Source organism: Gallinula chloropus, assembly GCF_964237585.1.
Source record: "Gallinula chloropus genome assembly, chromosome: 1".
Classification (NCBI taxonomy): domain Eukaryota; kingdom Metazoa; phylum Chordata; class Aves; order Gruiformes; family Rallidae; genus Gallinula; species Gallinula chloropus.
Genome location: NC_140085.1, coordinates 40,764,020 through 40,777,433, shown reverse-complemented (window position 1 = coordinate 40,777,433; position 13,414 = coordinate 40,764,020). Strand labels below are relative to the sequence as shown.

At 40.0% G+C, this 13,414-nt stretch overlaps 1 protein-coding gene across 3 annotated transcripts in view; it reads right to left on the bottom strand.

Moving 5' to 3' along the window:
* Positions 1-4,272: 4,272 nt before the first annotated feature.
* Positions 4,273-13,414, bottom strand: part of CAPZA2 (capping actin protein of muscle Z-line subunit alpha 2) — a gene marked incomplete at its 5' end in the record, with an annotated part of 30,353 nt that continues 21,211 nt past the window's right edge. For 2 of the 3 annotated variants that reach the window (XM_084279418.1, XM_084279417.1), the window contains 4 exons: positions 4,273-5,251; positions 6,140-6,202; positions 8,867-8,938; positions 12,454-12,532. In XM_084279418.1, the coding sequence (XP_084135544.1) occupies positions 5,111-5,251; positions 6,140-6,202; positions 8,867-8,938; positions 12,454-12,532 (355 nt within the window). In that variant the 3' untranslated portion in view covers positions 4,273-5,110. The remainder of the gene's footprint in view (positions 5,252-6,139; positions 6,203-8,866; positions 8,939-12,453; positions 12,533-13,414) is intronic. The other variant, XM_084279419.1, reaches the window with a different exon arrangement.

Sequence of the window (13,414 nt, the reverse complement as noted above, 5' to 3'; positions counted from 1 at the left end):
CTGCGGGTTAGTAACAGAAGGGCCGCCGAGGCCTTTGGGGCAATATCCTTGGCCGTTTTTACTGGGTTAAGACAGGCTGCACTGGGACAGGAAGAACAGCTGGAGCAATACTGCAAGCAAGGTGCCAGGCTGGGGAACAGCCAATGCACACAGGTGCCCCTGATGTCTCTTCCTGGAGCACAACTTTTAAGTGAGCTGCAGCACTGGGCTCCCACCCTCCAGGCCGAACGGGAGGCTTGGGTACTGAGTGGAAACACACAGCACCTTCCTTGAGAAAACTCCTAGCAGGTCACATGCTTGTAGTCTTCCTGACACATCTTGTGTCACAAACACCTGTCCTGCCTCACCTAGGAAAGGCAGCGTGGCAGCACCCCAAAGCCCAGGGCTGGCCTTTGAGCCCCCAGCTCCAGGATGGGCCCTTCTGGCACCTTCACAGCACAGCCAGATGGAACGTTTCTGCCCTGGGGCACCTAACCTTCAGCAGCAGCTTCTGCACCAGGTGCCCAGGCCGAGACAACACCCCCCCCATCCAGCACCCCAGCACGTGGGGCAGGGAGACAGCTCAAGCAGGCAGAAGGAAAATATTTTAAGTCTGCTGGAGCCCAGAAGAGCCAAAGGTAAGTAGTTTTCCTGCACTCGAGAGCGCGTGGCTGTGATTTTTCAGTTAGGTTTGCAAATACTGCTTTTCTTTTAGCTGGCTACACAAACCTTTGGCCCGGGGGAATTGAGTCCCTGCTTTACCTCCTGGCACCAAATCTCCCTTCTCTAGGTCTAAAGCAAGTGGCCAAGGTTCCACATACACCTCACGAGGCAGATCCCGCCTCAGCAGGCTGCGGCACTGTAACCATCCGGCCCTCAGAAGACACTCTTCCTTGCTCAGGATTGCAGGTGTGTTTTCCTGCACCCCTCCTCACAACGCTGCTTGACTTGCACTGGTAGAGGTGTGCCAGAGAAGGAGGGAGCTCAGCCTTCTACCTTATCCTCCATTCCTAAGTGAGGCCTGCAGTAACCCTGGAGGGTAACTCAAGGTTTGAGTTACATGCTGGGGTGCCGTTTATTAAAAGAAGCCATCTCAATTCCTTCACTGCTGGCTACAGTAGCTGTACACAGTAAACACATGGCACTGAAAAATATCAAGCTCATTTAAATACAAAACCAAAATGAGTATTTTCTACAGGTCACTGGTAGCATGCTGTGGCGTCCTCCAAACCAACCAGCCCTAAATGGAGCAGCTGCATTTACAAGCCTGTAAGGTAGGGGCTGCTTCAGATCTAAAATCTGGCAGGTAAAAAAAGCCCACATACTCCTCTTGACTTAGGAGGAATAAACCCAACAGCTTCGCCCCTGCACAGCTTCACTGATTTGCATGGAAAAGGTGGGCAGAAAAGTCTAAACGTGGTCACAGAACATATCCCTTCAGGCAACGACTCCCACTCTCATCCTCTCTTGTGATGAGCACGTGGATACTATCGTGCCAAACAATACCTGCTACAGCGTAAGCCCATCACAGTAGCAAACTACTGCACCGAGCATGCATTTTCACAGAGGAATAAAGTACGTAATTCGCAGTTCCTTTCCTTTGGCTGCAGAAGAAAACCCCTGAACTTCTTTTTGGTTTACATCTGATGCAAGTTTTCCCCTTTAGAAAAAGCAAACAGTTGACACTATCACAGAAAAATTGACACTTCAAGGTGATGAACAAACTAAGTTTAATCTAAACCTAGTTTACAGTTGCATCAGAGGAAGAACAGTTTCAGTCTTTCCAGGAAATGAATGCAGCAGAAGCTTGCTCTGTGTCAGCACGGAATTCAGTATGATAGGAGCGAACCCACAGTAAGTTCAGCCTCTCCACATAGGGTGTGGAAATTCAGAGGCTGGGCTTAGCCTGACCCTCCAGGCACTCTGAACGCGTGAGGTGGGTTGAAGTAGCCCGAAGGGAAGCAGCGCTGGGGGTTTACATCACCGTCAGGAGCTGGCGGGCATTTGGCACAGACCAAATGATCCTGTTCAGATCCCTTCAGGAACTGAGCTCCAGAGCACAACTGCTCCTCAGCCAAACCACCACACAACGACACGTGGGGACAGCGGAAGCATTTACTCCCAACTGCGCAAACTACATCGCTGCCGTAGCTGCGGCTGGAGTCCTCCCCTGGAGAGAAGACATCTACTGGGGTGCTCAGTCTCACAGGGTACTTTCAACCCTGGGCTGAAGGACCGTTTGCTCGTGGGCTGGGCGGCCTGGCTCCCATCTGAACCAGCCGCCTGAGCTGCTGTCAGTGTGCAGAGCATAAGCACAGTAGCGACGTACCGAAATCACAGCGATGTCAAGAAGCTTTGGTCTACCCGTGGTGTGAATGAAGCCGTGCAGGGCTGCTCAGGAGAAACCAGAAGCAGAGCCGCCACTCCTGCTGCCGGTGTTCAGAGAGAACAATCGCTTACTTGCATAAGAATTCCCTCACAGAAAGGAGCGCTGTATAAGGTGTCACACACGCCATAAATGCAAGCATTTTACAAGTCCGTGTTACAAGCTATAATGTCTAGCACATCAGCATTCCACAATACAAAGCTTATCTTTATATTTAAAAATAGAATGTAAACAAATAGTAATTCACAGGAAGACAATCGCCACAGCAAAATTTCTCAGAAGTGCTTTACCTACACAAAATACCCCAAAAGCCTACCAAGCAAGCACTAAAGTTCTCCAATTTTAAAGGGGTGGGGGTGGAAACAAAGAAAGGGCAAGGGACATCCAAAATTTTGAGAGAAGTCAAGGGCTCCAGATGTGCCACATGTCCCAGCTGATACTCAGGTCAGCTTCACCTGTGGAGTCACCACCCTTTAATATGATACAGCATACCATTTCAACAAAGTAACAGAATAGGTTATTTACTTATAAATTGCTTTTATTGAAGCTATAACTTAATAAATTTGATGTTCAAGGTGTAAAATAATTTCACAGACTAAAAATTAACACAACAGGAAAAAAAATAAGTCATACAAATCTACTTATGTCATCCTACTGGTAGAATCGAACCTGTAGGATGCTGTTCTTTGCAGATAAGGAATTAAGACTATCACAGGACTGAATAAACAGAGGGAAACACAGCAATAGAGTACTTCACAGTAAAATACCTCTTTTATTAGGAATATATTTAAAATTAGCTTTTTATTTCAGGTAAGAAAAATAGCATTCTGACTTCCAGCCAGTGCTGATTCTGGTTATACGCACTATTCTAACAGCTAGAAAAGTTATGTGCACCGTGGTTGCCCCTTAACAGTTCTCCTAAGTGTCCATTCACTCTTATTTTATAGCTTGTTCTTAAATATGCTGAAGAAATTCTTCAAAGGAGCTTTGCATTTAGATCTTAGTTAAGATGGACAGACTGGCTTGACAGCGACTCAGCATCTGCTATTAGCTCACATACAGCTTTTATAAGCCTTTTTAAGAGAACAACACGGTTCAATAGCTGAGCTACGAAGACAAGAGGGCAACTCTCCAGGAAGACTGTGGCAGAACAAATCCCACCCATCTACTATACAGTTCAGTACTGTAAAGTAGCAGCAATTTGGGGAACTTCAGTTAATTCCACACCCCTTTATAAGAGAGCAGTGAAGAACAGAATCTAGGGGTATTGCTATTACACTTCGATCAGTAAATCGATTTGTGTGTACGTTTTTATACTCTGTACAAGTTTAGGCTCTTTCTCTTGCTACACTGTAACTTCACAGCTAAGGTCAGCAGTTGGATCACGCTGTAAGAGATACAAAACCTTTGTGTAAGCTTTACTGGTTTAGGAGTGTGCAAAAAGACCTGCCTTAAAAAAAAACCAAAAAAGCAGCTGTTTAAGTTTCCCATCATGAGCATATAATTAGGTAGCATGGCTCAGAAAAGGCTTTCATCCAATTAAAAATGAAATCTGTGCGTTTCACAGAAGCGTTACAGAGCATTTTGTAATGAAGTCTGTATTTTTAGATACCGGCCATCCATTCCCAATGTGATCTATCAGACAGTGGAAGCATTCTCCAGATAAATGTGTTATTTTTGGTCTTGTAATTTCTTCCATCCTCTGTAGCCAATACGAAGCTAAAAGACACCAGACTTCCGTATGCATGTGTTTCTTAAATGCAGATGAACCACTGGATGGTGATATTACAACAATCTCCAAGTACACTGAGAATAGCCAATAAGGCCACAAGTTTGTGGCTGTTTTAAGCAGTATTTTAAAAATATATAGAAACACCAAAAATAGGCTATATCAGGAAGCAATCTGATACTGAAATAAATAGAAAATTTGCATTTTAATGTCACATTGAATTTTAGTACATTTCAATCCAAGAAAAAAAAATAAACTGACATAGTAATGAGTACACGATTATATATATTACAATATGCCTTGTTATAATACATTTGTGGTTTCATGATAAAAAACCCTCAAGGGCAGATGGAGTTTGAGCTCATTTAAGTAACTGCCAGTATTAAATGCATTTCTGAAATAAGTACTTTTATTTAATTTCAAAACCTTAAAACAGCGTTAGACCATGGCCTTTTCTTAAAAAAAAGTTACCACGGAGCTAGCTAAGTATTCCGAAAGGTTTCAACGATCTAGAAAATGCTTTTTCCCATTTTACATACAATGAAAGGATAGATGAGTTCAAAACCAGTACCTATGGCTAACTCCATGCTGACCTTGACCTAGAAACACACATTACTGATCTCCACCAGGAATCCAGCAAATTTTAGAAGCTGTCTGTTTCACATGAAAGCAAGAGAAAGGGTTATTATATGTAAAAATATTTTCCAAACTGTTCTTAATGTGTACTTGAAAAGTAAAGGCATGGTCTTTTCATTATAAAAAAATAAAGGTACAACAGAAACCCTAAAGGAAGATATTCAGCTATACGGAAGTTGCAACCCTCTGAAAAGAAAGAAAGAAAGAAAGAGGAAAAAAGTCAATTATCTAAACTTTGTGCTCTAACCAAACTACTTACAGTGATTTTCAATGGCAAAAGCCCATGCTGACTGGGTGATCTGACAGTTCCAAATACTTTTTGTAATAATTTTTATTTGTATACAAGGACACTAAAATGATCCAGTCATGCAACGTTCACTTTAAGCATTCTGCATCTCTTTTCCAATCTTATAGCTAAGGATCTTGTTCCAGTCAATCTTGGTGCGGGTAACTGGCAGCTGTCGACGTAAGGCCTTGAAAGTAGTGTCCGACATAGTCTGGTAATTCTCACTGATAGCAGTCTGTTAAACACAAAGGCATACAAACAAAGGCACATGAAGAACAGAACTGGGGTGATGTATACATCAATGAGTGGTATGCTAACTCTTAAACAGGCTTAATAAAAATATGCTAAATCAAAACATTATTTTATGAAAGAAAGCTGTTAGAGCTAGATTGAAATCATACAAAGAGAATTCGTGAGAGAGATGCCATAACCGTGACTTTAGGCAGCCTAGGTGTTTCAGCCAACCCCAGTGTGGTTTATCAGCAGCACTAATGAGGTGCAGATCTCACAGATCACCAATTTTGGACACCTAAACGTTCTACTGTTTTTCCTTTTGGCATGGGAGAGTCAGTCCACAATCGCATGAACTTGAGTATAACATGTATGATATGGACTTGGTAGTTTTTTCTTAAAGAGCATTTTTTTAAAAAAAACCAACAGAACACAGTGCCTAAAGTCTACCTTATGTTCAAGACCCAAACACACACAAATCCACTTCTGCAGAGGATATCAAGAAGTTGTATTTTCTAACTTTACTGTGACTAATCTAAACAGATATGGCCTACAGTCATATCTAGCAAAGCTGTCAAACACAACAGCCTCTGAACAGAGCCTGTACCAAAGTTCCACTTACAGCACACACTAATACTGAAAGAGATCAAGACAGCTGATACTTAGTCAAACTAGGGACTTTCCTGCTCTCAAAAAAATGACTTCTAACATAATGTTATGTAGGTGAGTGCAATCACCAGAAGGTACAGAAAGGAAAGACACTGTTCATAGCAGTGTGAAATTGATTTCTATTCGCATCATCTTACTACCAAAAGGTTGCCAATTACCCAATACTAGCTTTGGTCCAAAATGTGGTAATGGAGTATGGAGATAGTGTTTGTTTCCAACATACCTGGTACTCATTTTCTGCAGCCTCTACGATTTTTATAAATTCCTTCGCTGTCTGGGCTTCATTCTAGAAAAAAAAAAAAAGCATTCAAATTAAGCCTGATCTACAGCACAACTCTAAGACTAGTTGGGTTATGTTTTTCCCTATAGTTATGCGAGGTACCATATAGTATCCATGAAAACATGTGACCTTTTAGTGGTTAAACCAAACCTGAACAAAGTATTAATCCAAAAGACACGTCACATTATTACTATCTTCATATTATAATATTAAAAATAACCGTAACAACCCCACTGCAACAAGCCTAAAAATTACCATGGAGCTCATTAAAATATTCTAATTTAAAATTCTATGGTATGATAAAGAGTCACATAGAACGGAACAGCACTTGGAAATATGACAGTGTACACATGCAAGTCTGAAACCATGCAAAGTACAGATATTAACAGTATCCATGTTAAATTTCCAGTACAAATTCTGGGAAACAAAGAACACTAGTTAACGCAGAAGTATGCAGAATCCAACCACAAAGAGAAAGGAAAATTTTGTTCACCTCTAAACACACTGAATCTGGAGACAAAGCTGAAGCAAACACTAGACTTCACACACCTGATCTTCTAAAAACATCCCCAAGTATTCCCATCTTGCAAAAAAAGAGGGTGCAATGCACCACAACGCCCAAATTTCATGATGACTCATGAACAGTTTCTTGGCGTTGAGTCTCATCATGAAGAGTGCAAGCGTGTGTGTGTTTGTGTTTCAGAAATAAAATGTGACCCATCAAGTCAGTCTGGAGACAAATGAGCTGAAGTGCCTGAAAGAAGTCTCAAGAAGGATGCGAGGGATCACTGAATTTCAGAACTTCCAACTTGGTGCTGGAGACATTCCTAAGGGTGCTTTTGCAGAAGCTGTTGAAAGTTAGGAGAATTGTGCCTTACGTCATCCCTCATACCTTCAAAGGCAAAGACTGGGAGAAAGCTATGGCAGCTTCAACTACCACTTAAGCATCAATGAAACTGCAGCTTGCAGATGTGAAAGTGCTTCTAGACATAACAGAAAGAGAAGAAAGAGGAGGTAGACAGCAAGTAGAATAAATGAAAGGGTTTTGACTTTTCAGTGAACTAAAGCAATGTTTTCAAAGACTGCTAACAAAAGGAAGAATTCAGGGGTATGTAAGTTCTTATTTGGCTCAGAGAAAAATTAGGGCTAAGAAAGAAACCTTCACCAAATTTTTCATAGCTCTAGGAACAAGAGAACTCTTCAGTCAATTATTTCAGTTGTGCCCTCCGTTGGTACAAAATTGCTTCTCTGCCAAACAACAACGAAGAAAAGAGCTGTTAGGTCTCCTTTTAATCTAGCTACCATTCCTTCTGTATGAAGTAAGAACCTGTGCAGCATCTGCCCTCTATGAAGCTCAAAGCCAAGGCTTAAAATTGGTAACCAGCAGCATACTTGCTTTTGTTCTAGCAGGAGGTAGGAAAGTTATGTAAAACATGTTTTCCTACTCATCGGTTTTCTGCCGCTTTACTGAATTGCGGAACAGGATTAGGTTTCTTCCCAATAGAAAGTGAAGCAAAAGCTCTTGAAAGAAGAACTTCTCCCTCTTAACCTTCCCTGAAGCAACTCTCAGCTGAAAGAAATGCCAAGCAGATCCCTTTGCTTAGGGGGTCAGAAGTAATTTTATATCTACAGCTCCAGAAGTATTATCAGTTGGCACCACACTCCCCCATTCTTTATGGTGTTACTGCAACTGAAAAGCCAACAAGCCTTGCTTTATGTTAACAAACAATGTTCTTAATTGACAATCAAGTTTTTGAGCCAAATTGGTCACTACGAGTCATTATCATTAAAATACTTCTACTGTTCACTTATAGAATTTCCCTTTGCCAGTTTAACTGCACTGGCTTAAGTTTTATTAAAGAACACTCCAACAGAAAATCTACTGTTTATAAATGCAATCTCCAGTAGGGATGAGGAGCATTATTTCAAAAGCAGCAATAGTTCATGTTGCAACATTACCAACACTTAAAGGATACATCTGGTATTACTGTCAAAATTTTTTTTGTTTCTACTGCCTGCTCCTTACTGCAGTGATCCATTTGGAAAGAAGTTGGAAAAAAAAAAAGTAGGCTTTAAATATAGAGTGTGTTACGCTTCTGAAGCTGGAGCATCTCTGAAAGGCCTTTTTGTACAGAAAAGCAAGAGGCTGACAGCACCAGTTGCAGATAGGGAGGAAAGGAAGGGAGAATACCCACTACTGCTTCTCAACTGATAGCGTTTGTGTGCTGTTTTTACCATACGGGTCTTCTCCCAGTGAGCAGAGGAGGCAATCTTCTACAGGCCGTGGGTTAAAAAAACTCACACCTCCCTCCCATTAGGAAATTAATTCTCTAGGTCACTCTGCAGACCAAAGTTTAAATACAATAGAGGTGTAGAAAGAGTAATAGTAAGTGAATTAAAGCATTACAAAGTTAATTTAATTTATATAAGCCACATGCAAGCATCTATTCATTTTCCTTTTTAAAAAAATGTAATTAAAAGTAACTGTATCGTTGGTTAAAGTAGTAAAAATACAAAATACTTATAAATGAGAACATTAATTCCTATTCATGCAGAATGCAGAAAAGCAAACTGGCCTCTAAGCTGTTGAGGGTTTTTTTAAGCTTGCTTCTCCCCTTAATTTAAAAAGTCACTTCAGTATATAAAATTACGTCTTTAGTGTTCACTTACAGACACCGTTAGAGAATCTTGTATGTCTTTATGGCTCACCAGCTGAACATTACCATCTTCATAATAGTGAACCTACAGAAAATGAAACACAAGATCCTCATACAAAATGTTATAGACAAATAGCAAAGGAAAAGTATTGCAGTATTTATCATAAGAACCACCTATACCAATCAAACAGGCATAAAATGTTACAGGCTAACAAAAACAAATAGGAAAACCAAAAAATTACAGATTGTATTTTGTTTTTGAGGGTGAATAGTAAAGAAGCTAAGCTGGAAACATTTTTGTATCGATGTGCCTTAAGTAGTATTTCAAGTTGAGAATCAGAGAACCATAGAATCATTTAGCCATTTAACTAAACCAAGATTTTGATTAAAATCACAAAGACAACAACATACTATTTATGTGACCTTTCTAAAATGTCTTGAAATGGCAAAGGGATATTTAAAATGAGAAGACTTTTGGCAAGGTTCCAAGATGCCATGAAACTGGTGGTGTTTTTTGCTTCACCCAAATTGTTTTCTAGACAGTACAACATTAAGCTTCCCTTTCTAGATCCATCTGTTTTTGGTATTTTCCCGTTAGATACAGCTTATAATAAAAGCTGGTTTTTATCTAGACAACGGAGCTCCTTGGGACAAAACTTGCCATGGTTAGATAGCAAAGCAGAATGAAACCTATTTAGACTTGACATGCTGTATCTACAGAGCAGCCTACTTGATTATTTTGCAGCAGGAGGAGACCAGTAAAACTACTCAAGTGAACTTTAGTACTTTTAAATTCAGTTGGAAAGGTTCTGGAAACATTCAGTTTCTAATGCAACTGCTGGAAAACTTGAAAAACAGGGAGCATATATAAAGCTACATGTAATCATTCACAGTAACTGATACAGAAGATTTATCCATCTTAGTGACATTGAAACAGGCATCTGTAAAGATTTTTTACAAATCAGATAAAGTCAATGTAGCTGACGTTACAAGGAATTGAGACATCTGTGTCTCAACCTATTAGGCAAGATAACATTTTAATTTGGAGATTAATGCACAATGCTGCAATTCCATACATATTATGATCATGACATGTACAAGAGACCCTCAGTTTTATAAACAGAGAAAACATGACACAGAATAAGAGCTGTATCTAAGTAAAAGAAAGGCTTCCTATGAGAAAAACTGTATTTCCTACAATTCATCTTACATTGTTATTTTGCTTACTGTCAAATATTTGTGGTTCACCAAAAGGTGCCATCCTAAACATAAAATAAGCTTCTTTTCAAATAAAATTTTACTGGATGAAACTTCTGCCAGCCATTTTCAATCCAGTTCCTAAAATAGGCAAGTGATTACTCAATGCAAAATCCTGAGACCTCACAATGAAACAGCAGAACCCAGAGAAGTATGCATCTTCCCCCTTCTCTGTCAAAATCCACTGCATTGGGCCTAAACCTCCCCTGTGCTCTGAGACAAGTGTCAGCACAAACTCACTGAGTCACATTCTTGGCAAACACTCAGGCCTAGAAACTCAACAGGGATGAAGAGTCGCATCTCATTCTGGGATGTGTTGTATCTTGAAGTACGAGAAGTAACTGTTCTGTACTATACCTCACTGCTGACATCCTTCTAGAATGCTAAGTCTGGGTTCAGAAGACTACAAAAGAAGGATGATGGTTATGAACCGAACCTCTTGAAAAGATTAACTAAGGAGGAGTGAGAATAACAAATCATCTAAGAGATAAAATTAGTAACCAGTATACTTATCAATTCTTTCCCATGCCCAGTTGGAGCATGTCAAGCACCACAGAGACTTAGTTTTTTTTAAAAGACTCTTGCGCTGTAATTTTCCCCTTCCATTGAATGTTTAATATTCTTTTAATTATATGTAATAGGTTAAGACAGTTGAGAGTCTCCTGTCTTAGAATTTATGAATACAATTTTTTTTTCAAAAGAAAGAAATTGTGCAAATTATCTTAAAAATACTAAAGGCATCTGACGACAAGAGGTGATGCTGGGATTTTTGCCAACATATTCACATAAAAGGTCTTAGCAATATGGCCACTGCCCTGTTTCTGATGTCAAAAAGATTCTGCAAATAACCCTGAAATTTCAGTACTCTAAAATTCGACTAGTGTAGTGAGTTCAGATTATAGAAAATTATTTTGCTCCTAAAAAAATTAAAGCACTTTTTTTGTTTGAAGAGGGGAAGAAGGAGCACTCCCACATACACTGAAGAAACTGTATACAATTTCTAAAAATTTGAAACTGAGTTCAAAATTCCTTGGTGGAACAAACAGTTCCTATACAAAAAACAAAGTAAAACTTTTCATCACAAAATACAGGCCTTAATGTATGTAAATAGTATCATGATTACTGTGAGAGAGTAATAAAGGACAAAATCAGCTGGTGCCCAAATTGAGACGCTGCTTAAAACCTGACTAAATTCTCAATTCATGCTATTTTCTAGACTACTGATCTGTCCTTTTCCAGAATTTGGCAGACACGTGCCTGCTTGTTCTGGAAAATCTCGAGACATTAGCCAAAAATCCATGCTGAGTAGCAAACGCTGTTTCTGCGGCAAGCTGGATTTCAGTGACAGATCCTCCCAAAGTCCTGAGAAGCTTAGAAGTTATTTAGGGTGCTTACCATGACCATCTTGATCTGACACCATCACAACAGCAGTCCATGTTTTGACTATCATTCCAGTTACAGAATTTTCCCCAGAATGGGAAATTAGATTCAAGCCCTCTGCTTGGGTGGATCTGAACACATCTACCACATCCTAAAACATCATCTAAGTCTCAGGCTAGAAAAACATTCCATTGCAACTTTCTTCTGCAATCAAGTTGTTAAAGAGTAAGGAAGTGCGAAACTCATGGGGGCACAAAAAGAACAGGAAAAGGGAACTTGATTCTTGGGTCTTGTAAAAAATTAATGAAGTACTACACTGAAAGCTAGACTGCACAAAGATTCTAGACCCTGATCCCAGAACTGTTTTAATAAACTCTTGCAAAATACATGTAGAAATTCCAGGGATCCAATCCAGGAAGTCAAGTCCCCTTGCCCACCACCCCATGACAGTCAGACTTCCTTTTGTCTCGAGATTTTGACATTCCTGCACGGATTGTATCTCTTTTCTGAATGTCCTAAAGTAAACAGGAAGGGCAAATTATGAAAGAAGAAGAGCTGGATTCAGAAATTTCAGATGGTGGAATGACTGAAACCAAAGGTTCCCACCTTTCTGAACGTAGAAAACCCCCTGGTATTATCAGTCAAAAAATAAAAAAGTTCTACTTCAGAAAGGGCCTACCCTCAGGAAAGGGCTGTGCTCCTGGTAATCTGAGAAACAGCAAACCAAAGAGGTGTATGTCTAGCCAAGGTGAACACACCTTCTGCAGCCTTCGGAATCATCACACTAAACACCTTTTGTGTTAGTAAGGATCAGGCACATATGCAATTAAGCTGCTAACACTTAACTGAATGGGCATCCCTGCTGTGCTTATTTAGTCCCCAAATTCTCTTAAAATACTCAATACCTGAGTCTGAGTCTCCCTTGAAAATAACTGGACACTTTACAGTTTGAGATAAGCATACCTGAATTTTCAAGATGCCGGCCACTTGAGTGGTTGAAGGGGTGATTGTAAACTTCCATTCTGACCTCCAGCGGCCATTCCTTTAAAAATAAAAATCAGAGGTTACCACAGCGATCAAGAAAAAACACAAAAAGCAACAAACAAAACAAAACCCATACAACTGACAAAGGAAAACAGCAAATGAAACATGCTGTGCAGCTGTAAATGCACAAAATCTTTCCCTAAAGATTCAGCCCTGTAAACAGTCAAGAAGAGATCAGTTTCCCAAGGTATTTATCCTCAGTTTTGGATGAGGACCAAGGAGATTTATAGTAAGGACCTTTTAACAATAGGACTTCTGAAAATACCTAAAGTCTCCGCTGTTCTTTCCCTCCTTTATTATTAATTAGGGGGGGGGGTGTGTGTGTATACTGATATATATATATATATCTCAATATTTTGTTTGTGGGACCTGAACAACTTGCCGGATCAGCCAAAGTCACACTTCACATCAGGCTAATAAAAACTTGAATGGAAGGAACATTAAAGAAGCAAGACTTTCCGCTATGCTGAACTGTAACTAGGCCATTCAGCTCTTCTAACATCTCTGTTCCAGGACAGCTATTTCCCTCCAGTTTCCTTCCACAAATGCAGTATCCTTGCCAAATTGCTTAAGTGAGTTTCAAACATCTGGAAAACAGTATGGAGTGATTGTAGTTTCACCTGATTTCTTTCCTGCAGACTAGACATTTTCTTATTTAGTTATGAGGCTAGTGGATTAGAAGGTTAGTACATTAGAGCTATATTAAGAACACACTGTGGCAGTCTCCTGACTTCTCCTTCACACTTAAAGGAGGAAAGCAAGCTGATACTATGAGTTCCAATCCTACTACTGTTAGGTGTAGATTCCAGTGCATTCAACAAGGGGAGAGAAAGAGATAAAGACTAAAGCTTAACACCTACTAATGGATCTATATTGGCAC